The sequence below is a fragment of the Kogia breviceps genome, chromosome 5, assembly GCF_026419965.1.
Source record: "Kogia breviceps isolate mKogBre1 chromosome 5, mKogBre1 haplotype 1, whole genome shotgun sequence".
NCBI classification, from domain to species: Eukaryota; Metazoa; Chordata; class Mammalia; order Artiodactyla; family Physeteridae; genus Kogia; species Kogia breviceps.
In genome coordinates this window covers 27,510,655-27,535,835 of record NC_081314.1, presented here as the reverse complement: position 1 = coordinate 27,535,835, position 25,181 = coordinate 27,510,655, and the positions used below count along the sequence as shown (strand labels likewise).

Below are 25,181 nucleotides of genomic sequence, written 5' to 3'. Positions count from 1 at the left end.
TTGAGCAAGTTGCTTAATTCTTCTGTGTCTCTTTATATAATATCTACATAGGACAATTTGTAGGGCTGTTTTGATAATTACATATGATGACACACGTAAAGTGCTTAAGAGAGTGCCTGATACACTGCATGCCTACTCTCAATATATTTAAGGTATCATTATTAATAAACCACAACTACACTTAATAAAAAGAGATAAAATTGATTGAAATTACAAAGGAAAGGTAATTTTAAGATGATGATTATCAATAGTGACTAGAAAAACATTAAAAAGTGGGGCCCAGAAAAGGTGTTGAAAATATCTCCTTTGAAATGTTGCCAGTGGTTTGAGTTAGAGGCAGAGGGTTCTAAATCATAGATGCCTCCTCACGTTCTTTCTCTGGCCTGTATTCCATCTTGCAAACACTCATCATGGGACTCAAGACACATTACAAAAACCCATGGCAACGACTGCTGAGTCTGAGTGTCCAGAGTGTGTCTTGTCAGTTCTTCAAGCTAAGGAGGCAGTGAAGCGCACATCACAGTGCTCTCCTCTTTGTAGGAGGCCTGACATTATCCTTCCAGCTGATAAATCATCTTCTGGGCCCCCAAGAGAATAAACAGTGAAAACAGGCTTTCAGTTCAAATTGTTTCTTTTTCTCATTTGTAGCCTCAAATTTCCCATCTTGTATGATTCTGCTCTCAGACATTACAACATTGACAATTTGGAGATTTCAATAAGAAAGCTACTTAGTCACATATTACACAATCCAATAATCTTTCCTTTCATCCAAGTGCATCATTTTTGGAGTGAGCATCATAGCACTACAGTCTCTGGTCACAGGGACCAACTTCCAGCAGCAGGAAGGAAACATTTTCTGGTTCTAATATTTCATTTTGTTTTTCTTCTATTCAGTGCTCAGGATAAGATTTCTAGTATCACCAGAACCAACTTCCTTTTTTTTTTTTTTTTTAAGAAAAGAAATTATTCTCATTAGGATGTGTTAAGGGGGAGGTGGAAAGCAACATCAAAGTTTTCCCAAATGGGAGTCTCATGTGAAACCACAGTGGAAACTTTGTGAACAACTGAAGAAAACTGTTGTTTTTTATCATCCGTCATGCTTGGAGTTAGCCACTCAAACACTGCCAGTCAGCAAAGTGTGAACAGAAAATCTTTCGAGAAAGGAGCTTGTTTGTGATACCCAGAGGGAATGCTTTTATTGACTTAATTTTCATTTTTCAGCTCTTGTCTGAATCCACAACTGAGAGGTTAGCTATGTTTCAGAGGCCCAGCCCAGGGACTGCAGGAGCGTGGTCTGAGCTCAAACACCTCCAGGGGCCATTGGAGCCATCCCAGTGAGTGAAGGAGGCTGCCTAGGAGTGAGCACAAGGACACCCTTGGATTCTGGGTAGGGGCAGCTGCTGACCATCACTGTACAAGAACTAAAGACTCCATGCTGCCAGATTTCCTGGCAAAAGAAAAAATCTGGAGTTTTATGAAAAATTCCCTGATCTTTAAGTTTTGTCAACCAGTACAAAACTTGTTTAAACACATGAAGGCCTGATAAACTATGTCTGGAGATTAGATAGAGGCCTTTAGCTTTAAATTCATGACCTCTGGTAAAATAGAGATAATATGGGTTTTAGAATCAACCAGATTCCAGCTTTACTATTGACTAGTTGCATGACCTGGTGATTTATTAATTCTGCCCAAGCCTCAGTTTCCTTACCTGGTTAATAAGTCTGCATTGCAGGGTAGTTGTGAGGATTAGAAGGAAAATATGTAAAATGACGAATACATAGCTGGTATCAACAATTAGAGATGGCTACCTTATTTTGTTATCACCTAAATGTTCATATTGTCTGACCCATTTTCATAAAATTCTAGCATTTTGGAGCAATAGGAAATTGAAAATCTCAGGTATAGGTGAAACTGCTATTTTGGACTCTATCTTCCTGGCTCCATACACAAAAGGATGGTACCTCACTATTTACACAAGCATGAAAGAAACTTGTTCCACAGAACTCCTCCATGAGCCTTCTAGACAACAAAGAATTGCTGAAAAAAGTTCATAGCCCACTTATTTGGGAGTGGGCAGGGCCACTACCGTGGACCCATATTTCTCCTCTGTACTGCCAGTAGGGATGCTAGATCAGATGGTATCCAGACCCTACATCTGGGTAGATGGGGAGTGGGGAGAGAAGATGGGGAATAGCGGAGGGATGGAGGAATGATTGATTTTTAGTTCCACCCCATATATAGGTAACCAAGGCACACTTGAAATGGTCTATCCACCACACATTGAAGGAAAGGAAAAGGTTTAAGTTAGGACCTTGTTTTGAGCCCCCTTTCTCAAGTTCACATGACCATCAAAGGCTCCAGGCCTCTGGCTCTGAGATGGGCTGCATTCTACTAGACTCTGACGTCTTTGAGGACACAAAAGATGTCTTTTTCATAGTACTCAGTACATGCTAGGGTTAGTTTCAATGTCTGTGCTACCTTTTTACAGGACTATTATGAGAAGTAAATGAAATAATTTAAGTAGATGGGCTTTGTGAATGTAAAGTATTATATGGATACATAATTATTATAAATAATAATAATCTTGCATTAACATCCACTGATAATTAATATGTTAGATATAACCACACTAATTATTACTAAAAATTATTATTATCAAAAATCCACCAAGGCATGTGATTCATCATAACGTTTTCATATGGAATTGATCCAAGGGTAATTCATCCTGAGAATTACTTAGAGCTTCCTATGATGGAACTTAATAACTATGTATTAAGATTAAATGGAAAACTGGAATTAAAGGTGACTGGCAACATCCTAGCAGTGTAGGCAATCATTTGGCTTTTTCCAATGAGAACAATTACTCTGCCATCTACAAGATCTCTGCCAAGGGCCACAGTATCAGGAGTGTAGCTCTGCTTCATGGAGAGCATCCAGGGGCCCAGAGAACTGAATAAAAGGCTGCAGTTCATAAGGGCTCTTGCCTTGTGAATCCCTGAGAAGTGTTAATTTATTCCACTTGCATATGAAGTTTAGTACCTGGGAGTTAGTGAATATCAGCACTCACTAGAAGCCAGGGGGAAATATTTCCAGCCTTCACTGGAAGGCAAAATGTGTTTTAAGTTATCATCACACTGAACTGTACCACACATTGTCACCATTAAATGGCCAGGAGCAGGTACAGGGGGATTTAAAAAATGGGTATGAATTAAATTAGGGAAATTAAATGATAGGTCTGAAACTCTCCGCTAGGAATGTATTTCCAAGCTACAAGTTTTCCTTTCCTTCCTTTTTGACAGTTACAATCATGGTCATTAAAGATTTACTAGAAGGTTTACCATCTCATCTTTATACTCTGAGAGGAAACAAAAAGCATCCTCTCCATCTCCTCAGCCGTCAAACATACACTCTAAACCCTGCTGGTCTGCAAAGAGCAACAATCTGTTCTACATTTCAGAACAAATGATTCCCAGTATTTCAGAGACACAGATTTATCCTCATCAACTCTTTTTTTTTGAAGTAGAGTTGATTTACAATATTAGATTAGTTTCAGGGTTATAGCAAAGAGATTGAGTATTTTGATAGGTTATACTCCATTTAAAGTTACTAAAAAATAATAACTATAATTCCATGTGCTGTACATATATCCTTAATGGATAAAAAAGATGTGGTGTATATATATACAAAGAATACTACCCTACCATAAAAAAATGAAATTCTGCCATTTACAATATCATGGATGGACCTAGAGAGAATTATGCTTAGTGAAATAAGTCAGAGAAAGACAAATACTGTATATTATCACTTACATGTGGAATCTAAAAAATAAAACAAAGGAATGTATATAGCAAAACAAAAACACACTCACAGATACAGAGAACAAGCTAGTGGTTACCAGTGGGGAGATGGAAGGGGGGAGGGGAAACATCAGGGAAGGGGATTAAGAGACACAAACTACTATGTATTCTTATTGACTCTTAATACCATTAACAGCACAGAAAGTCGGATTGTAGGTCCTTTTGAGTCTAACTATCAGGCTTACATTTTTATGATACACTTTAGGAATCAAATGTTCTCTTCCACTGCAAATAGGCTACAGCCAATTTAAAAAGCAAGCAGTTCCCCTGCATATGAGCTGGGCATCAGAAAGTAGTTATAATTATTGCAGTAGTAACCTGAGCTGTAAACTAGGGCATAACAAGGTCTTTTCCCTGATGGAATGTTATTACAAAAAGCACAGGGGGACCTTCAAGATGGCAGAAGTAAGATGTGGAGATAACCTTCCCCCCAAAAAATACATCAGAAATACATCTACATATGGAACAACTCCTGCAGAACACATACTGAATGCTGGCAGAAGACCTTAGACTTCCCAAAAGGGCTCTGCTGGACTCCTGGACTTCCACAAAGATTGCTTGGGCAGGGACCTTCAAGATGGTGGAGGAGTAAGATGTGGAGATCACTTTCCTTCCCACAAATACATCAAAAATACATCTACAGGTGGAACAACTCCTACAGAACACCTACTGAATGCTACCAGAAGGCCTCAGACTTCCCAAAAGAGGCTTGGTGCTCCGGCTGGGTGTCATGCCTGAGCCTCTGAGATGGGAGAGTCGAGTTCAGGACATTGGTCAATGAGAGACCCCCTGGCCCCATGTAATATCAAACAGTGAAAGCTCTCACAGAGATCTCCATCTCAACACTAAGACCTAGCTCAACTCAACAACCAGCAAGTACAGTGTTGGACACCCTTTGCCAACAACTATCAAGACAGGAACACAAGCCCACCCATTAGCAGAGAGGCTGCCTAAAATCACAATAAGTTCACAGACACCTCAAAACACACCACTGAATGTGGTCCTGCCCACCAGAAAGACAAGATCCAGTTTCAACCACCAGAACACAGGCACCAGTCACCTCCACCAGGAGGCCTACAAACACACTAAACCAACCTTAGCAACTCGGGGCAGACACCAATAACAATGGGAACTATGAACCTGAAGCCTGCGAAAAGCAGACCCCAAACACAGTAAGTTAAGCAAAATGAAGATACAGAGAGATACACAGCAGAAGAAGGAGCAAGGTAAAAAAACACCAGACCAAACAAATAAAGAGGAAATTCAGAGTAATGATAGTAAAGATGATCCAAAATCTTGGAAACAGAATGGAGAAAATATAAGATATGTTTAACAAGGACCTAGAAGAACTAAAGAGCAAACAAGCAATAATAAACCACACAATAAATGAAATTAAAAATTTGCTAGAAGGAGTCAATAGCAGAATAACTGAAGCAGAAGAATGGATAAGTGACCTGGAAGATAAAATAGTAGAAATAACTGCCACAGAGCAGAATAAAGAAAAATGAATGAAAAGAATTGAGGACAGTCTCAGAGACCCCTGGGACAACATTAATCATACCAATTTTCGAATTATAAGGGTCACAGAAGAAGAAGAGAAAAAAAAGGGACTGAGAAAATATTTGAAGAGATTATAGTTGAAAACTTCCTTAAAATGGGAAGGGAACTAGCCACCCAAGTCCAACAAGTACAGAGAGTCCCCAAAAGTATAAATCCAAAGAAATACACCAAGACACATATTATAAAACTATCAAAAATTAAATACAAAGGAAAAATATTAAAAGCAGCCAGGGAAAAACAACAAATAACATACAAGGGAATCCCTATAAGGTTAACAGCTGATCTTTCAGCAAACTCTGCAAGCCAGAAGGGAGTGGCAGGACATATTTAAAGTGATTAAAAGGAAAAACCTACAACCAAGATTACTCTACCCAGCAAGGATTTCATTCAGATTTGATGGAGAAATTAAAACCTTTCGAGAGAAGCAAAAGTTAAGAGAATTCAGCACCCCAAACCAGCTCTACAACAAATGCTAAAGGAACTTCTCTAGGCAGGACATTCAAGAGAAGGAAAAGACATACAATAGCAAACCCAAAACAATTGAGAAAATGGCAATAGGAACATATATATCAATAACTACCTTAAATGTAAAGGGATTAAATGCTCCAACGAAAAGACATAGACTGGTTGAATGGATACAAAAACAAGACCCGTATATGTGCTGTCTACAAGAGACCCACTTCAGACCTAGGGACACATACAGACTGAAAGTGAGGGGATGAAAAAAGATATTCCATGCAAATGGAAGTCAAAAGAAAGTTGTAGTAGCAATTCTCATATCAGACAAAATAGACTTTAAAATAAAGACCATTACAACAGACAAAGAAGGACACTACATAATGATCAATCCAAGAAGAAGGAATAATAAGTATAAATATTTATGCACCCAACATAGGAGCACCTCAATACATAAGGCAAATGCTAACAACCATAAAAGGGAAAATCAACAGTAACACAATAATAGTAGGGGACTTTAACACCTCACTATCACCGATGGACAGATAATCCAAAATGAAAATAAACAAGGAAACACAAGCTTTAAATGATACATTAAACAAGATGGACTTAATTGATATTTATAGGACATTCCATCCAAAAACAACAGAATATACTTTTTTCACAAGTGCTCATGGAACATTCTGCAGGATAGATCATATCTTGGGTCACAAATCAAGCCTCGGTAAATTTAAGAAAATTGAAATCATATCAAGTATCTTTTCTGACCACAACGCTATCAGACTAGATATCAATTATGGGAAAAACATCTGTAAAAAATACAAACACATGGAGGTTAAACAATACACTACTTAATAACCAACCAAGAGATCACTGAAGAAATCAAAGAGGAAGTCAAAAAATACCTAGAAACAAATGACAATTAAAACACTATGACCTAAAACCTATGGGATGCAGCAAAGCAGTTCAAAGAGCGAAGCATATAGCAATACAATCCTACCTCAAGAAACAACAAACATCTCAAATAAACAACCTAACTTTAAACCTAAAGCAAGTAGAGAAAAAAGAACAAAAAAACACCCCAACATTAGCAGAAGCAAATAAATCATAAAGATCAGATCAGAAATAAATGAAAAAGCAATGAAGGAAATGATAGCAAAGATCAATAAAACTAAAACCTGGTTCTTTGAGAAGATAAGCCAAATTGATAAAACTTTAGCCCGATCCATCAAGAAAAAGAGGGAGAAGACTCAAATCAATAGAATTAGAAGTGAAAATGGAGAAGTAACAACTAACACTGCAGAAATACAAAGGATCCTGACAGATTACTACAAGCAACTATATACTAATAAAATGGACAACCTGGAAGAAATGGACAAATTCTTAGAAAAGCAAAACCTTCCAAGACTGCACCAGGAAGAAATAGAATATATAAACAGACAAATCACAAGCAATGAAATTGAAGCTGTGATTAAAATCTTCCAACAAACAAAAGTCCAGGACCAGATGGCTTCAAAGGCAAATTCTATCAAGCATTTAGAGAAGAGATAACACCTATCTTTCTCAAACTCTTCCAAAATATAGCAGAGGGAGGAACACTCTCAGACTCATTCTACGAGGCTACCATCACCCTGATACCAAAACCAGACCAAAATGTCACAAGGAAAGCAAACTAAAGGCCAATATCACTGATGAACATAGATGCAAAAATCCTCAACAAAATACTAGCAAACAGAATCCAACAGTACATTAAAGGGATCATATACCAGTATCAAGTGGGGTTTATCCCAGGAATGCAAAGCTTCTTCAATATATGCAAATCAATCAATGTGCTACACCATATTAACAACCTGAAGGATAAAAACCATATGATCACCTCAATAGATGCAGAAAAATATTTGACAAAATTCAACACCCATTTATGATAAAAACCCTCCAGAAAGTAGCCATAGAGGGAACTTACCTCAACATAATAAAGATCAGATATGACAAACCCACAGCCAGCATCATTCTCAATGGTGAAAAATTGAAACCATTTCCAGTAAGATCAGGAACAAGACAAGCTTGCCCACTCTCACTACTATTATTCAATATAGTTTTGGAAGTTTTAACCACAGCAATCGGAGAAGGAAAAGAAATAAAAGGAGTCCAAATTGGAAAAGAAGATGTAAAACTGCATCACTGCTTACAGACGACATGATACAATGCATAGAGTATCCTAAAGATGCTACCAGAAAACTACTAGAGCTAATCAGTGAATTTGGTAAAGTACCAGGATACAAAATTAATGCACAGAAATCTCTTGCATTCCTACACACTAATGATGAAAAATCTAATGGAGAAATTAAGGGAACACTCCCATTTACCACTGCAACGAAAAGAATAAAATACCTAGGAACAAACCTACCTAAGGAGACAAAAGACCTGTATGCAGAAAACTATAAGACATTGATGAAAGAAATTAAAGATGATACAAACAGATGGAGAGATATACCATGCTCGTGCATTAGAAGAATCAACAATGTGCAAATGACTATACTATCCAAAGCAATCAACAGATTCAATGCAGTCCCTATCAAACTACCAATGGCATTTTCCACAGAACTAGAACAAAAAATTTCACAATTTGTATGGAAACACAAAAGACCCCAAATAGCCAAAGCAATCTTGAGAAAGAAAAACAGAGCTGGAGGAATCAGGCTCCCTGACTTCAGACTATACTACAGAGCTACAGTAATCAAGACAGTATGCTACTGGCACAGAGTGAAATATAGATAAATGGAACAGGATAGAAAGCCCAGAAATAAATCCATGCACATATGGTCACCTTATCTTTGATGAAGGAGGAAAGAATATACAATGGAGAAAATGACAGCCTCTTCAATAAGTGGTGCTGGGAAAATTCGACAGCTACATGTAAAAGAATGAAATTAGAACACTCCTTAACAACATACACAAAAATAAACTCAAAATGGATTAAAGACCTAAATATAGGGCCCGACACTATGAAACTCATAGAGGAAAATATAGGCAGAACACTCTATGACATAAATCACAGCAAGATCCTTTTTGACCCATCTCCTAGAGGAATGGAAATAAAAACAAAAATAAACAAAAGGGACCTAATGAAACTTAAAAGGTTTTGCACAGCAAAGGAAACCATAAACAAGATGAAGAGACAACCCTCAGAATTGGAGAAAATATTTGCAAATGAAGCAACTGACAGAGGATTAATCTCCAAAATATACAAGCAGCTCATGAAGCTCAATATCAAAAAAATGAACAACCAATCGAACAATGGGCATAAATAGACATTTCTCCAAAGAAGATATATCGTTGCCAACAAACACATGAAAGGATGCTCAGTATCACCATTCATTAGAGAAATGCAAATCAAAACTACAATGAGGTATCACTTCATACCAGTCAGATTGGGCATCATGAAAAAATCTACAAACAATAAATGCTGGAGAAGGTGTGGAGAAAAGAGAACCCTCTTGAACTGTTGGTGGGAATGTAAATTGATACAGCACCTATGGAGAACAGTATGGAGGTTCTTTTAAAAAGTAAAAATAGAACTAAGATATGACCCAGTAATCCCACTACTGGGCATATACCCTGAGAAAACCATAATTCAAAAAGTGTCATGTACCACAATGTTCATTGCAGCTCTATTTCAATAGCCAGAACATGGAAGCAACCTAAGTGTCCATCGACAGATGAATGGATAAAGAAGATGTGGCACATATATACAATGGAATATTACCCGGCCATAAAAGAAAATGAAATTGAGTTATTTGCAGTGAGGTGGATGGACCTAGTGACTGTCATAGAGTGAAGTTAAGCAGAAAGAGTAAAACAAATACTGTATGCTAACACATGTATATGGAATCTAAAAAAAAAAAAAAAAAAAAAAAGTTTCTGAAGAACCTAGGGCCAGGACAGGAATAAAGACTTCGACGTAGAGAATGGACTTGAGGACTTGCGGAGAGGGAAGTGAAAGCTGGGACGAAGTGAGAGAGTAGCATTGACATATATACACTACCAAATGTAAAATAGATAGCTAGTGGGAAGCAGTGGCATAGCACAGGGAGATTAGCTCAATGCTTTGTGACCACTTAGATGGGTGGGATAGGGAAGGTGGGAAGGAGACACAAGAGGGAGGGGATATGGGGACATAGGTATACATATAGCTGTTTCATTTTGTTATACAGCAAAATCTCACACACCATTGTAAAGCTATTATACGCCAATAAAGATGTTTTAAAAAAAGATGAAACAGATAAAAACAAAAAAACAAACAACAAGAACAACAACAAAAACAAAATGCACATACCAGAAATCACAAGTAATAACAAAGAAATATCAATGTCTAGGTATATCTTCCCCAAGAGGTTCAGCTGTAAAACAACAGCCTATGGTAGTAATGTGTTAACAAACTCCCTTTCCTCTTCTCCCCACCCAGCCAAATTCTCTACCACCCAAGGAGACTCCGAAATCACACCAGCTACTTATTTACCCTCTAATTAATTAAAATTAAATAATTAAACCTTTCCATTCCTCAGTTATACAGTCCACCTTTCAACTGCTCAGGGGCCACTTGTGGCCAGCGACTACCTACTGGCCAGCACAGGCAGAGAACACGCCCATCACTGTAGGGAGTTCTAGTGGACAGTGCTGATCTCCAGAGAGTTTCTTTTACCAAACTTCAAAACTCTGAAAGAGAAGCTCACCTTGTTTTTCTCTCTCTCATACACACCCCCAACAATCTCTTTATTATGCAAATCAGTTTAGCCTCTCAGGTTTTTCTTTTTTCTTCACTTAGTCATTTACCAGATTTCACATAACAAAGACACGCAGGAACTGACACAGCCAGCATGAATCCTTTCTGCATCACTTTCTCTGAATTCTGTAATTCTGCACATAGAAATCTCTGTAATTCCAGACATGTTCTAAGGGACAGATACAGGAAAATGTGCATCAGTTATGTCCCAGGGCAGTGGCCATGTTTGCCAGCTTTCACTAAACATAGAAAGTAGTAGGTGTGTGGTTTAAATAAACTGTCAGGTGCTTCTCACTTTGAGCACAGGACCACGCACTGAACTTGCACCAAAAAGTAGGTGTTAGCACTAAATAAATATGCACTACTTCATGACTGAGTGCATGATTCTCCCAGTTACTGTGAGTTGTCAGAAGGTCTATGTGCTAGTCAGTTACCTCTGTGCTTTCAAGTGTGTTCTGGACTCTTCCCTGGAACCTTGCCAACTGGCTTCCACCAGGGGTGTGGTCACTGGAAGGCACGGATGGGAGACCTGAGATGACATCCCTTCCTCATCTCCCTTTCAGGCAACGTTTCCAGTATTACCTGCATCTCCTCTACCTTGCTGGCTACCATTAGGTATGCCCTCCTTCCACAGATTCAGCTTCTGCTCGGTGGTCCAACTGGTACTAACACCTCCTTTTGTCCCTCTCTCCCAGTGGTGTGCTGGTAAATGCTTAGCAATCTGTTCCCTTGGTTGGGAGAAAGTTCTGATTTGAAATGTTTGCCAATGTCTGTTGTGTAAATACTTATACCCAGGCTAGCAAAATTCCTGAAGATTTAACAATTGACTCTCAAGCCTCTACAAGCTAGCTTCAGTACATCACTGCTCTACCCTAAGTCAAGTAGCAGCTTCCTGTTGTTAATCTCTGGGTTTCCTCAGAGTTCCTACTTAGTTTCTCAAGATTCCCAACTCCTTTGTTATTAGTTATTGAATTAAATCTTTTCTATTAGCTACCTGGTGTGGGCTCTGTTTTCCCAACTATATCCTAAATGTATATTCTTTTTTTTTTTTTTTTTTTTTTTTTTTTTTTGCTGTACACGGGCCTCTCACTGTTGTGGACTCTCCCGTTGCGGAGCACAGCCTCCGGATGCACAGGCTCAGCAGCCATGGCTCACGGGCCCAGCCACTCCGCGGCATGTGGGATCTTCCCAGACCGGGGCATGAACCCATAACCCCTACCTTGGCAGGCGAACTCTCAACCACTGTGCCACCAGGGAAGCCCTAAATGTATATTCTTAAGATTAAAATTTATTAGAGAAGTGTTTCTCAAAGTTCCAAAGTATAAATCAGTTATATCACTAAGCATGCTGGAAATTCAGCTGACACTACTTTTAAAGAGTAAGACTTTCTAGATGAAGGTAGCAGTGAATCAGTTTACAATGTGGCACAAGCTTCTTATCTCATTGTGTACTGGTAACAAAATGTTTGCAGGCTGGTAGCTGTGGGCAAACACACTTTAAGTTACTCTGTAGAAAAACACTTGGAAAAGCAATTTGGCAAATGTATCAAAAGCCTCCAAAGTGTCCTATCCTTTGTTCTACTAGTTCCACTTTGACAGACTATCTACTAAGAACTCATCCAAAAAGAAGGGAAAAGCCTTATGCTCAAAGATGTTTACTGCAGCATTATTTAAAATAGGGTAATTTTGAAAGAAAATTCAAAGTGAAAAACATAGGAAAATGATTAAATAAATCTACTTGACAGGATATTATGCAGTCTCAAAAATTATAATTATGAATATTATAACAATATGGAAAAAATATACTACTAAGTAATAAAATCAGGAAAGAAAATTTTATGTGCATGATAAGTATCATGTAAGAATATGAATGCCAGAAGGAAAAGACTGAAAAGAAATATATACAAATAATAAATTGTGTAAGGGGCGGGTGGTCTCAGGAGATGAAATCTTTTCCTCTAATTATCCAAGAGGGTCCTAATATCCTAATGTAGATATTCCATTTAGTTTTGTTAGACACAAAATAAAAGACAGTAAAGCCCACCAACAAATTCATGGAGAATATTTAGAATGGAAAAAAAAGACATTATACATTAAGATGTCTGTGAATGCTGTTTTATATTTATAATATAAGACCTGGATGAGCTGGAAGTTAAATGAAGATCCCCTATCTGCCAACTGTCATTCATCCCCTCATGAGTGTTATGTTGCCTTCTCACCTGAAATTCATCTGCTTACCAACTTCTATCAAACCACCCTTTCAGAGAAGTGGCTTTTATCACATATGTACAGGTAGGTAAACATGCTACCTGTGAGGTCTTCTGAGCCTTCTTCCTTCTGTGGAGTGAAGACCTTGGCCCCTAGAGGAGCACCTGTCAGCTCCTTGCAAACAGATGGAAGAAGGACTGAAGTCTGTCCTCAGGGATCCAAACAAGGTATTTGTCTACACTTGATCTACTCAGTATGGATTCAAACCCCTCACCCAAATTCCACTGGGCATGTGGTTCCCTTAGAGACAATAACAACTGCTTCCTTGGCTGCACCCCCTGTTCCTCCCTCTCCTGCCTTCCACCTGAGACCAGATCTTTAAAAACATTGCTAACTTAGACCACGTACCAAGAACAAAAATGAAAAGAAAACAACAACACAACAACAAAAAAAACCCCAAACTTAAAAACAGTCCTCATCCAATTTGTTTCAACTTTTAAATAAACAAACAAAACCCAACTGCAGAATTCAACATGCAACATTGCCATACAAACCACCAAAGACCACAACAATGGCCACCGTAAGTATAAAATAGCAATAAAGAGCTCAGGCCCTGGAGCTTGACTGGGAAATATTAGATTTTCCACTTACCTAATCTTTCTGTTACCTCACCTGTCTGTTTCCTCATAGGATTGTTGTATGGACAAAATTACTTATTTTACATAAAGCACATAGAACAGCACCTGACACTTGATAAGCACCCAATAAAGTTTAGCTAATATTAAGTTCTCACTCCAAAAAATAAATGTGTGATGTGGCCCCTGTAAGGCAGTCCCTGTTGCCCATCCCCAGGGGCTACTATGTCTAAAATGAGCACACAAATTAAGGGTAAATGTCAAAATATCCACAGTATTAAAACACCACGATATGGATGTCGATGTCCATTGACAGATGAATAGATAAAGAAGATGTGGTACATATATACAATGGAATATTACTCAGCCATTAAAAAGAATTAATTAATGCCATTTGCAGCAATATGGATGGACCTGGAGATTATTATACTAAGTGAAGTAAGTCAGACAGAGAATGAGAAATATCACGTGATATCACTCATATGTGGAATCAAAAAATTATATAAATGAACTTATTTACAAATAGAAACAGACTCACAGACTTAGAGAATAAACTTATGATTACCACGGGGGAAGGGTATGGGGGCAGGATAGACTGGCAGTTTGAGATTGACATGTACACACTGCTATATTTAAAACAGATAACCAGCAAGGACCTACTGTATAGCACAGGGACCTCTGCTCAATATTCTGTAATAACATAAATGGGAAAAGATTTTTGGAAAAGAATAGATACAACTATATGTATAACTGAATCACTTTGCTGTAAACCTGAAACTATCACAACATTGTTAATCAACTATTCTCCAATATAAAATAAAATTTTTTTAAATAAATAAAAGTCATGATATAAGCAGAAATGTGATCATATTCATTTCTAGAAATTTCTATCTCACTGAAATAACCACCTGAAGACAGGAAATGCCAAAATATTTTCAAATCACTCCTCCCACCATGCCTCTGTCCATTTCACTGGACATGCCTACCTCGAACCACTGCCCATGGGACTGCATCTTGAGGATGACACAGGGGTCTGGTTTGGAAAGGGCATCTCTGTCGGAAATGCCTTTGCATGCCACACGCAGCTCAACTTTGGTCAGGCAGGGGCTGTTAAAGATTCCCAGTGTATTGGCAGCTGACTCATAAATGTTGCTCATCTTCTTCATTCTGTTTTAGGCAAGAAAAAGAGGAAAAAATACATGCCAATCACCACAGTATTTGTCAAAGGAGAAAGCCTCCCAGTCACCCTTCAGGAAAATGTTCAACACACACTATCGAGTACTGAATATTAATTATCTAGCTCTCCACAGCAGGGTCAGAGTTCCAGTGAAACAAACAAACAAACAAAACCAAAAGAAAAAAACAACGAAAATACCCAATAGGTGCTAATGCACTTGGCTAAGAACACTATTTTCTTATATGATTTGCATAGTAAAATTTTTAGTCTGTGAAATAATATTAACGAATTAGTGCAACAGACTGCAAACTGTAATCCAGTTCTATACTAAATGCATGGCTTGTGTCAAATTTTAGAGTTGTTGGTTAATCAGTTTAGTCACATTCCAAGTTGTTCAGATTCCTCCCAAATCCAGCTCTTCTTTTCCTTCTGTGTGATGGCACAGAGAAGGACATTGTCTGACCTGAAGAAACAGTCCAAATTTCCCTTCCCCAAACCCTGGCTCCCTTTCTCAAGATGCCTTCAGCAAACCAAGTCCAAGAGAGACCCAGCATCTGATCTCCTGCCTCAAGTGCATTAGTCCATTCTCTCCTTTCCCTTCCCTGCTCCTGCTACCATGTCAGAAATGTGACTGTGATCATTTGAAGGACAGCACAAAGCCTAACCCATGGAAACAGCAGCCACAATTAAGTACTGCAGGCCTCCTTCCTGTCCTCCCATGGTCACCTTTCAATGACACTTTGCATCACCAAGGCCCAGGGCTAAAGGGAACCCCCAGAACCCTCCAACACTCTCCTTCTCAGAGGAGGGCTGGGCCTGTAAGGACATTGACAGAGCCTCTCAGGGGGCGAAATCAATATCCTTCTCATGAAATTCTGGTTCCCTGTAGATTCCCTATGAGAAACGGCATTGGTGTCCCACAGTGGAATTTATTCATCTATAAAATGAGGATAATCCATCCTTCTTCCTTCCCTTCCTCCACAAATATTCAGTGAGTCCCCTTGGTACCTGGCACCATGCTAGGCTTGAGTACACCATAATCTCTTACACACACACACACACACACACACACACACACACACACACACACACACCAGCTGGTCTCTCCAAACTTAGCAGCTAGCTCCATGCCAAAGCCAACTTTTTCCAACTTGACAATGCCCCTCCCTCATGGCTGATGTCACTGGAATTTTCTCTCCCAATGCTCCATCACAAGGCTCTCTGCCCTCCCTCCCTTCCACATTCCAACTCTTTAGTTCCCTATTTATCTTATTATTATGAACACATGTTTTTCCCTATATATGCTGAAGGGAAGTTGCACTGAATGCCAGAAAGTTATGTCCTAGAACAGAAGTGGACAAACTGGCCTGTGTGCCCAATCTGGCTTGCCACCTGCTTTGATACATAAAGTTTTGTTGGAACACAGGCCCGGTTATGCATTTACATATTGTGTGTGGTTGCCTTAATAGACTGCAGCTCAGAGTATTTGCAACAGAGGCTGCATGGCCTGCAAAGCCTGAAATACCTACTCTCTGGCCTCTTCAGAAAATGTTTCCCAGTCTTTGCTCTAAAATATCGGGTAAGGGGAGTTTGCAGTTGGAAGGAGTTGGGATTCTGTTTCAATATGTGCTGTGGGATTAGTCTGAGGGTGAGAGTTGCTCTATCCTCTATCACACTGAATATTAATAGGGATTTTGGGACATTTGTTATTTTACATACAAGAAAATCCAAGCTCAGAGGGGATTGGAACCTTGCCCATGTCACACAATTATTCTAATGGAAGAGCTAATACTGAAATGCTAGTTTTCTATCTTTTAGCCCATGCTATTTTTTACCATATGTAAAACGTTGGCTGGAGAATTGTTTGAATCTACAAAGTAACAGTGGATATGACAATATCCTTGATTTATTTCAATCTCCATACAGAATCATTCTTTCTATTTTTAAACAAATTTTATTCATATATAGAAAATGCACAAATCATAAGTGCACAGCTTAAGAAATGATGGTTCCTCTATTTTTACAGACTGAGCAGACCAAATATTAGAGCATCATAAAAGGCAGAGCATACGTGAACTTCAGTTTATAAAAAAGTGCACAGAGAAGGAATAGACTAGTAGGAGGATGGTTTTGTATCAGGCGGTGTTGGAAAAAATGTTGTGAACTATTAACTTTTTGATATGAACAGCTTATCCTTCCTGAGTTCTGCATTCCCAAAGCATTAGCTGGCTCCTTGGATCTACACTGCTCTTCTGAGTTCTGCGTGGCCTCTCCTGTCTCTGGGAGGCATTGCTACCCTTTCTAACTGGCCCTATCCTTACAGGCTCATGGCCATGTCCATCTCCTTTCTCTCTCTCTCTTTTTCTTAAGGACTATTTTCTATTTTAGGTTCATAGCAAAATTCAGAGGAATGTTCAGAGATATCTCATATGCCACCTTCCTCCTCCGTTACCTTTGTTACAATCGGTGAACCTCCATTGACTCATCAAAATCACCCAAAGTCCATAGTTCACATCAGGGTTCACTCTTGGGGTTGCACATTCCACGTGTTTGGACAAATGTATAATAATGTGTACCCCCCCATTACAGTACCATACAGAGTAGTTTCACCATCCTAACAATCCTCTATGCTCCACTTATTCATCCCTCCCTAACTCCTGGCAACCACTGATCTTTTTACTGTCTGCATAGCCTTTTCCAGAATGTCACAGAGATTGGAGGCTTTACAGGTTGGCTCCTCTCATCCAGGACCCACTGACTCCTTTCTGTATAACACAAGCTTGCCTATAGAATGGAATACCTGCTCTAATGCCAAGTATTAATTGTGGGATGTGATGGGGAAAAGACTCTCAAGGAGACACACAGTTCCTTCCAGGGTCAAATCCTGGCTCCTTCACTCACTATGTAACCTTGATCAGGGTTCTTAACCTCTCTTGTAGTAATACCTACCTTGAAGAGTTGCTCTGAAGGGCAGATTAAATAATACATGTAGAGTGATTAGCACAATGCCAGGTATACAGTAGATGCTTCAAAAGTAGAGCTATTATTATTGTAACCTGACTGCTCTCAAGATTAAATCACTCATTCTCCCACTGCCCACTGGAACTCTCTTAGATTTTCTTGCTATTACTCCAGGATTTAGGTTCTACTTGACCCCTTACATACATTCTGTCTTTGCAGCCCACACAGTCTGGGCATAACACTCTCCACCTAAAAGCACACAACCATCTCTCAAATCAGTAGTTTTTCTGAGGATTCATACACATTAGCTGATCAGAAGGTAGATAGTAAAATATAAGTGACAATCTGATCACATAGGCCAAAAGCTGTCTAAAATAATTTAAAACTATTAGGAAAGCTTCTTGAAATATGGATTTATGTCATAACCATGAATGATATATCCTAAACTGTAAGTGTACACAGTACTCTGAGATATTAGTTGGTAGTAAATTTAAATCGTTTATAAATGAATAAACAAATGAAAGTGGGGCACATGTTCAGAGACTTGTTTTTAACCAGTGGGGTATATGATCTAAAATTATTTATGAATGATTCTTTTAGACAAACACTTGGAGGATTTAGATCTGGGAAAATAGACATGATGAAATAATCATTTCATAAAAATTAATCTAGTGCCAATACGATGGTTGGACTAGAGGAGAGAAGAAAGTTTATGATTGCCAAAGGGTGGTCATTATTTATTCCTCCTTTTTTCATTGATTTCACCCACTCCCCCTTCTTCTGCTCAAGGACTTAAGAGGCTGACCTCCACTGAATGACAGCTCACTGTTGGCTAGCCTCCTGTTGCTATGGTCTGAATGTCTGTGTCCCCCAACAAAATTCATATGTTGAAATCCTAACCCCTGAAGGTGGTGAGATTAGGAGGTGAAGACTTAGGGAAGCAATTAGGTCTGAGGGTGGAACCCTCATGAATGGCATTAGTGCTCTTACAAAAGAGACCACAAAGCTCCCTGGGCCCTTCTGCCATGGGAGAACACAGTGAGAAGAGAGCCCTCATCCAACCATGATGTCACTCTGATTGGGAAGTCCAGCCTCTAGAACTGTGAGCCAAACCTCTATATGACCCAGGTCCTGAAAGGCAACTCCATCTCCAAGGTTCTCACTGCACTTTGGGAGTACTGTTTCTTCCTTTGGCTCCTTCAGGCTTACACTCATTCTAGGGTTGGGCAGGCATAAGTCCTTAAGTTTGGTCCCTGCCACCCACTGGCTGAGAACAATCAGTCAGGTCTCCAGAAAAAGGGCAGCTGTGAAACATCACAGCCAATACTCACATCCACTGGGCACTGGGGGATGTATACACTAACTTGGTAAAGGGGAACTGGGCAGAGCATCAACAGGGTCTATTTCACCACAGTGGGTAGTCTCCTTTAGGTCAGGGACTACTTTTATTCTTTACCCCAATAGTGTTCACCTTGATAATATTTGTAGACTGGTGATGAAACCACTACAAATCCTCACTTTTGGGGGGACAGGATATAGGCCATGTCCATGCACAAATGAAAGCCGCACCTAGATGGACATATTGGAGATCATGAGTTCCTCTGGCTGTCCAGAGGTAGAAGCAGTCCTGACCTTGACTTTGGAGGTGGTATATAGGCCAGTGAATTCAGACTGTTTGGCCTTGGCCCAGCTGAAGCTCACTGCTGAAAGGTGATCACAAACTATGGCTCTGTCAACCAGTGGTCAGCTACCTCCAGCCCCAGATAAGTGGAGTAAACAAGTAATTTCACACTATGTTAGAGGACAGGATTAATATGGCCAGATTATCAATACATTTTCCATGGCCTATTTAAATCCTTTTGTTGCCTTTCATACAATAGCCTGGTTTTACAGAGACTAATGTCTGCTGAGAATTATTTTGAAGAAAGCTGACTTTTGGCCAATTTTAGAAGCAAATTATAATTGTCCTTTCACTTGGATAATTTAAGTTATAAAAAACCACTCCTTTAGCATATCCACATCTCTAACAGGACAAACTGATCCTGAAACTTAATTAGTTTCTGAATGAGCTGAAAACAATGCCAAGACAATAGAGAGCTCAAGAGGAAAGAGAATCAGCTCGGGTTCACAGGGGACCTGCTTGTCTTAAAGCTATGGAACATATGTATATGTATAACTGATTCACTTTGTTGTAAAGCAGAAACTAACACACCATTGTAAAGCAATTATACTCCAATAAAGATGTTTTAAAAAAAAGAATAAACACATACAGGGAGATCAGCTTGGTGCCTTCTGACTACCTAGAAGGGTGGGAGAGGGAGGGGATGTGGGGATATGTGTGTGCGTAAGGCTGATTCGCTTTGTTGTGCAGCGGAAGCTGGCATGACAGTGTGAAGCAATTGTACTTCAATAAAGATGTAAAAAAAAAATAAAAAAAAGAATAACTGCATATTCTCTGTTCTGCTTGCTCCAGCATTATTTGGCCTTTTTAAACGTCACTGCGCATCCAGGAAGGCTGCTATGCTGGATGTCTCTATCACACATTTCCATATCAATGCAAGAAATATGACAGGGCGTCTGCTATGTGCCTGGTGCTGCAGTGGATCCAGAGGCCTCAAGCATCATTCTCTCAGCTAAGGAGAAACCAGGTATTGTTCCCTCGACTTCTGAATTTATTTCCTATTCAATGTTTCCTGATCTACTGTTAGATCAAAAGTAAATTTATTCTTAGGCAGCAAGCGTGGCGCTGGACACTAATGAGACAGCCCATCTCCTACATGTTCACATCCTGGAGCTGCTTCTCAGGCTGTGCATGATCATGGATCACGCAGGGAGCTTGTTAAGACATAGTTCCTGTTATAAGAGTCTGGAGTGGAGCCTGAGACTCTGCTCCCAGGTGTCACTGATCCTGCTGCCTATGGACCACACTTTGAGAGGTAAGGTTGTTGAGTACAAACCAAGCATTCATAAAACAAGGCAAACTGCCCTAGAAGTTGTTCATCTGAAGACCAGATGCTCACAGATGGGATGTAGATGGTATAGAAGACAAGAGTATGGATCCAGCATCAGAATATTTGATGCTAACCCGAACTCTGCTACTCCCTGTGTATGAGTTTGGGCGAGTTACTTGACTCCTCTGTGCCTCAGTTTTATCACGTGTGAAATGGGAATAATAATAGCTCCTGCCTTGTAGAGTTTTCCTGAGAATTAAATGAATTAAGCCTCATAATGTCTTCAGAAGAATAATGAAAATGATTATTGTCCTTTTTTAAAAGGATACCACTGAGTTCATGTAACAGTTATCAAGCTCTTATATATCTGCGAAGCACTCAACATTAAGTCATGAGATCCCAGGAGAATCGTTTCACAGGAAGGAAACTGCAGCTTAGAGAAGTAAAACAACTATTTATCCAAGTGTGATGAATAAGGATTTGAACCTAGAATTCCAGGTCCAGAATTTAGGCTCTTAACCACTCTGCTCCACTCTCCTCCCTGTGAGATAGCTACTTAAGGAGACTCTCAATAGAAAAGGGAACCCTTCTACATTGTTGGTGGGAATGTAAATTGGTGCAGCCACTATGGAGAACAGTATGGAGGCTCCTCAAAAAACTAAAAATAGAGCTCCTATATGATCCAGCAGTCCCACTCCTGGGCACATATCTGGACAAACCGATAATTCAAAAATATACATGCACCCCAATGTTCATAGCAGCACTATTCACAATAGCCAAGATGTGGAAATCCATCAGTAGATGAATGGATAAAGAAGATGTGATGTATGTGTGTGTGTGTGTGTTCACACACACACAATGGAATACTACTCAGCCATAAAAAAGAATGAATGCCATTTGCAGCAACATGGACAGACCTAGAGACTATCATACTAAGTGAAGTAAGTCAGAATGTGAAAGACAAATACCATATGATATCACTTATATGTAGAATCTAAAGTATGACACAAATGAACTTACCTACAAAAGAGAAACAGACTCACAGACACAGAGAACCGACTGTGGTTGCCAAGGGGGAGGGGGTGGGGGAGGGATGGATTGGGAGTTTGGGATTAGCAGATGCAAACTCTTATATATAGGATGGATAGACAACGAGGTCCTACTATACATAGCGCAAGGAACTGTATTCAATATCCTGTGATAAACCATTATGGAAAATGATATAAAAAAGTATCCATGTATAACTGAATCGCTCTGCTATATAGCAGAAATTAAGACAACATTGTAAATCAACTATACTTCAATTTTAAAAACTTTTTAAAAAAAGCAGACTCTCAATAAAAGGGGCAACTGGGGACTTACACCACACAACACTTGCCCAAATGTTCCTGATTTACCTGGTTCCCCTGAGTGTCACACTGTACTGCCCCTCCCTCTTTCTGTCTATCCCCCCAAACTTCCAGCACCGTTCTCTCTCAGTCCTTGAAACTTTTAGATTCCTTATTATTTTTTCCTTCATGGAGAGCCCTTTATTTTATAAATTAACCTGCCCTCTAGGTTCCCTTCCTCTCACAGCTTTAATCATGATGCATCCTGCTCAGGCCCCCTCGGCTCCCGGTTTGGCAGCACAAACACTGAATCTTCCTACGAGGGCTGAAAAGGGAGAAAAGCCTATAATGCTCTATAAATCTCTTTTAAAAATAGCTTGTTTTCCTAGCTACTAATACTAACAACACCAATAACAAACTGCACAGACAGTGTTTCACTGAATTCTTGAGACATTCTCTTGAGATAAGTATTGCCAGCCCCACTTCATAGATGTAAAAGTGAGACTCATGGTGTTTAAATCACAGCTGCCAAGTGACAGAGTCAGGAATCAAGCCTGGGTCTAATGGACTCCACAATCTGTGTTTTTGACCATTTCTTATAGAATGATTTACACTTTTAATTAGATTAACAATTATTTTCCTTCTAGATCATGCAAAGGCAAACTTAAAACCCGTTCCAATCTTAATAAAATCTCTAAGGTGTACTATGTACATTAATGAGATTGTGCTCTAGCAGCCTTTAAAAATTCACTTTTCTTTCTTCTCCTTACTCTCAAAGAAGCCCAAGTCACTTTTGGAACTCTTTGTAAGGGTAGCCTCACCAACAAGTTGAGGGGTCTGGGAACTCAGTGCCCCTACCCGGATGATTTCATCAGTGAGCATTGATGAGTTATCATTGGTGGGGCTATACCACCAGAAAACCCGGAAATAAAACCACATGAACCACAAAAGGCCATGGTGCTAATGAATAAAATTCAAACTTGACAATATGTAGACTTGAATGTTTTTCTTGAAATATACTATGCCAAATCATTCAAGTGCAGTAAATTATTATTTCAGTCATTTCCTGACTTTCTAATTTGAGACAACCGAGAGGCCAAAAGAAAAAAATCCAGCAGAGATCCTATTTACTGAAAGAGGTTTCTTTGGAAAATGTACATAAGGAATCAGATATATCGATGTTCTAGGAACTTCCGGGCTCACATTTGTGTCTCTGACAATGAGTCATAAACATGAGATTTTTCTAGAAAGCAATTAAGTCCATTGCATCACATTCCTATCAATTTTATAGCACTCAAATGTCACCCTTTTTAGGAGAAGAACTGGATATACAAATTTAACTGGATGATTACAAAGGCTGACAAAATTTTAAAGTGAAACATGAACAAAATGTCAAAGGAAATTGTATGAATAACTGTCTCCTCCCTGTAACAGCCATTCCTTTTCCTACCACATCAAAGGCAACTAAAGTTCCTGAATGAGAGATAAAAAGCAAATTCAGATGATGTTTTATTATTTTGGCACTGAAATAATTTCCTCTTGTTTCTCAGGCAACTAAATTTACCCAGTAAAAAGATCAAATCCCAATCTTATTTTGTTCAGTTATTTTCCCTTTTTAGTATAATCACAGGGTGGATTCTTCCATTAATGTCACGCTAACAGGAAGCTGGGGGCTCACAAAGTGGGTTTTGTGCTTCTGGTCTCATATATGTGGCTAAATTTAAAAGCAAATAGGAGCAACATAATTTTTATGTTCAACAGGAGAAACCATAGACAGTATATGAAGCCAGAAGCCAATTTCCTTGAAAAAGCATGGTAATGGATCTACTGATGGGTCTTGTTCTGCTCTTACACCTCGTTTAAGACTTGCTTCTGCTTTGAACAACATCCTAGCATTAACAGGCTTTTGTTTAGTTGGCATAGGATAGCATCATGTGTTTTGGGAAAGAAGAGGGGGGTTAAGTAGATGACAGTGAAAAGGAACTACATCTTAGGATACAGAACACGACGTCTAGTTCAGTGCTGCCAAGTAGAACTTTGTGTGGTGATGGACATTTTCTTTATCTATGCTGTCCAATACAGTGGCCAAAAGCACTTGAGCTGGGGCTAGTGCAATTGAGGAAATGAATGTTTAACTTTATTTAGTTTTAACTTAAATTTAAATAGCAAACTGTGGCTGGTAGCTACCATAACTGACAAGTGCTGGACATATTGTATTAAACTACTATTCATAGCGTTCCTTTTTTTTTTTTTTTCCTTTGTTTCTCCTGAAGACTAAAACTGAATGCTATTGCTCAAAAGAACCTTCCAACATGAATGTGATATGAAGGACCTCACCTCAAAGCAAGCAAGTCATGGAAACAGGACTCTTTTATTTTTATTTAAAAAATTTTTTTTAAAAAAATTTATTTACTTTTGGCTCTGTTAGGTCTTTGTTGCTGTGTGCAGGTTTTCTCTAGTTGTGGTGAGCGGGGGTTACTCTTCGTTGAGCGAAGTGAGCGGGCTTCTCATTGTTGTGGCTTCTCTTGTTGTGGAGCACAGGCTCTAGGTATGTGGGCCTCAGTAGCTGTGGCACATCGGCTCAGTAGTTGTGGCTTGCAGGCTCTAGAGCTCAGGAACAGTAGTTGTGGATCACGAGCTTAGTTGCTCCTTTGCATGTGGGATCTTCCCCTGCCAGGGTTCGAACCTGTGTCCCCTGCATTGGCAGGCAGATTCCTAACCACTGCACCACCAGGGAAGCCCAGGACTCTTTTATAAGAGAAATCTATTTCCCACTCTTTAGTAGAGACTGGACACAGAGGTGCTAAAAGGACTTAGCAAGTCCAGGTTTGGCCCATAGGCTTTTCCTCGTTTGCCAGGGCCAGTTGCTCAGTGATGAATGCGTGCAGTACTGCACAGAGGCAGACTGCACAAGAAAGAGTGTGATTAATTAACAATGTCTGCCATCCACACACTTGGGGGGGGGGGAACGTGGCAGCCTAAGGAAGATACTGGAGTGAGGCTTTCCTTAGAACATTTTTTTTTAAACTTTTAATTTTGTATTGGAGTATAGTTGATTAACAATGTTGTGTTAGTTTCAGGGGTACAACAAAGTGATTCAGTTATACATATACATGTATTTATTCTTTTTCAAATCCTTTTCCCAGTTAGGTTGTCACATAATGTTAAGCAGAGTTCCCTGTGCTATACAGTAGGTCCCTGTTGGTTATTTTAAATATAGCAGTGTGTACATGTCAATCCTAAACTCCCTAATGATCCCTCCCCCC

At 39.3% G+C, this 25,181-nt stretch overlaps 1 protein-coding gene across 4 annotated transcripts in view; it reads right to left on the bottom strand.

Moving 5' to 3' along the window:
* CPNE4 (copine 4) overlaps positions 1-25,181 on the bottom strand; it is a 625,415-nt gene that overhangs the window by 429,794 nt on the left and 170,440 nt on the right. For 3 of the 4 annotated variants that reach the window (XM_067033790.1, XM_059064294.2, XM_067033791.1), the window contains one exon: positions 14,485-14,665. The exons of the other annotated variant lie outside the window; for it this stretch is intronic. In XM_067033790.1, coding sequence (XP_066889891.1) covers positions 14,485-14,665 — 181 coding nt within the window. The remainder of the gene's footprint in view (positions 1-14,484; positions 14,666-25,181) is intronic. 4 annotated transcript variants of the gene reach the window in all.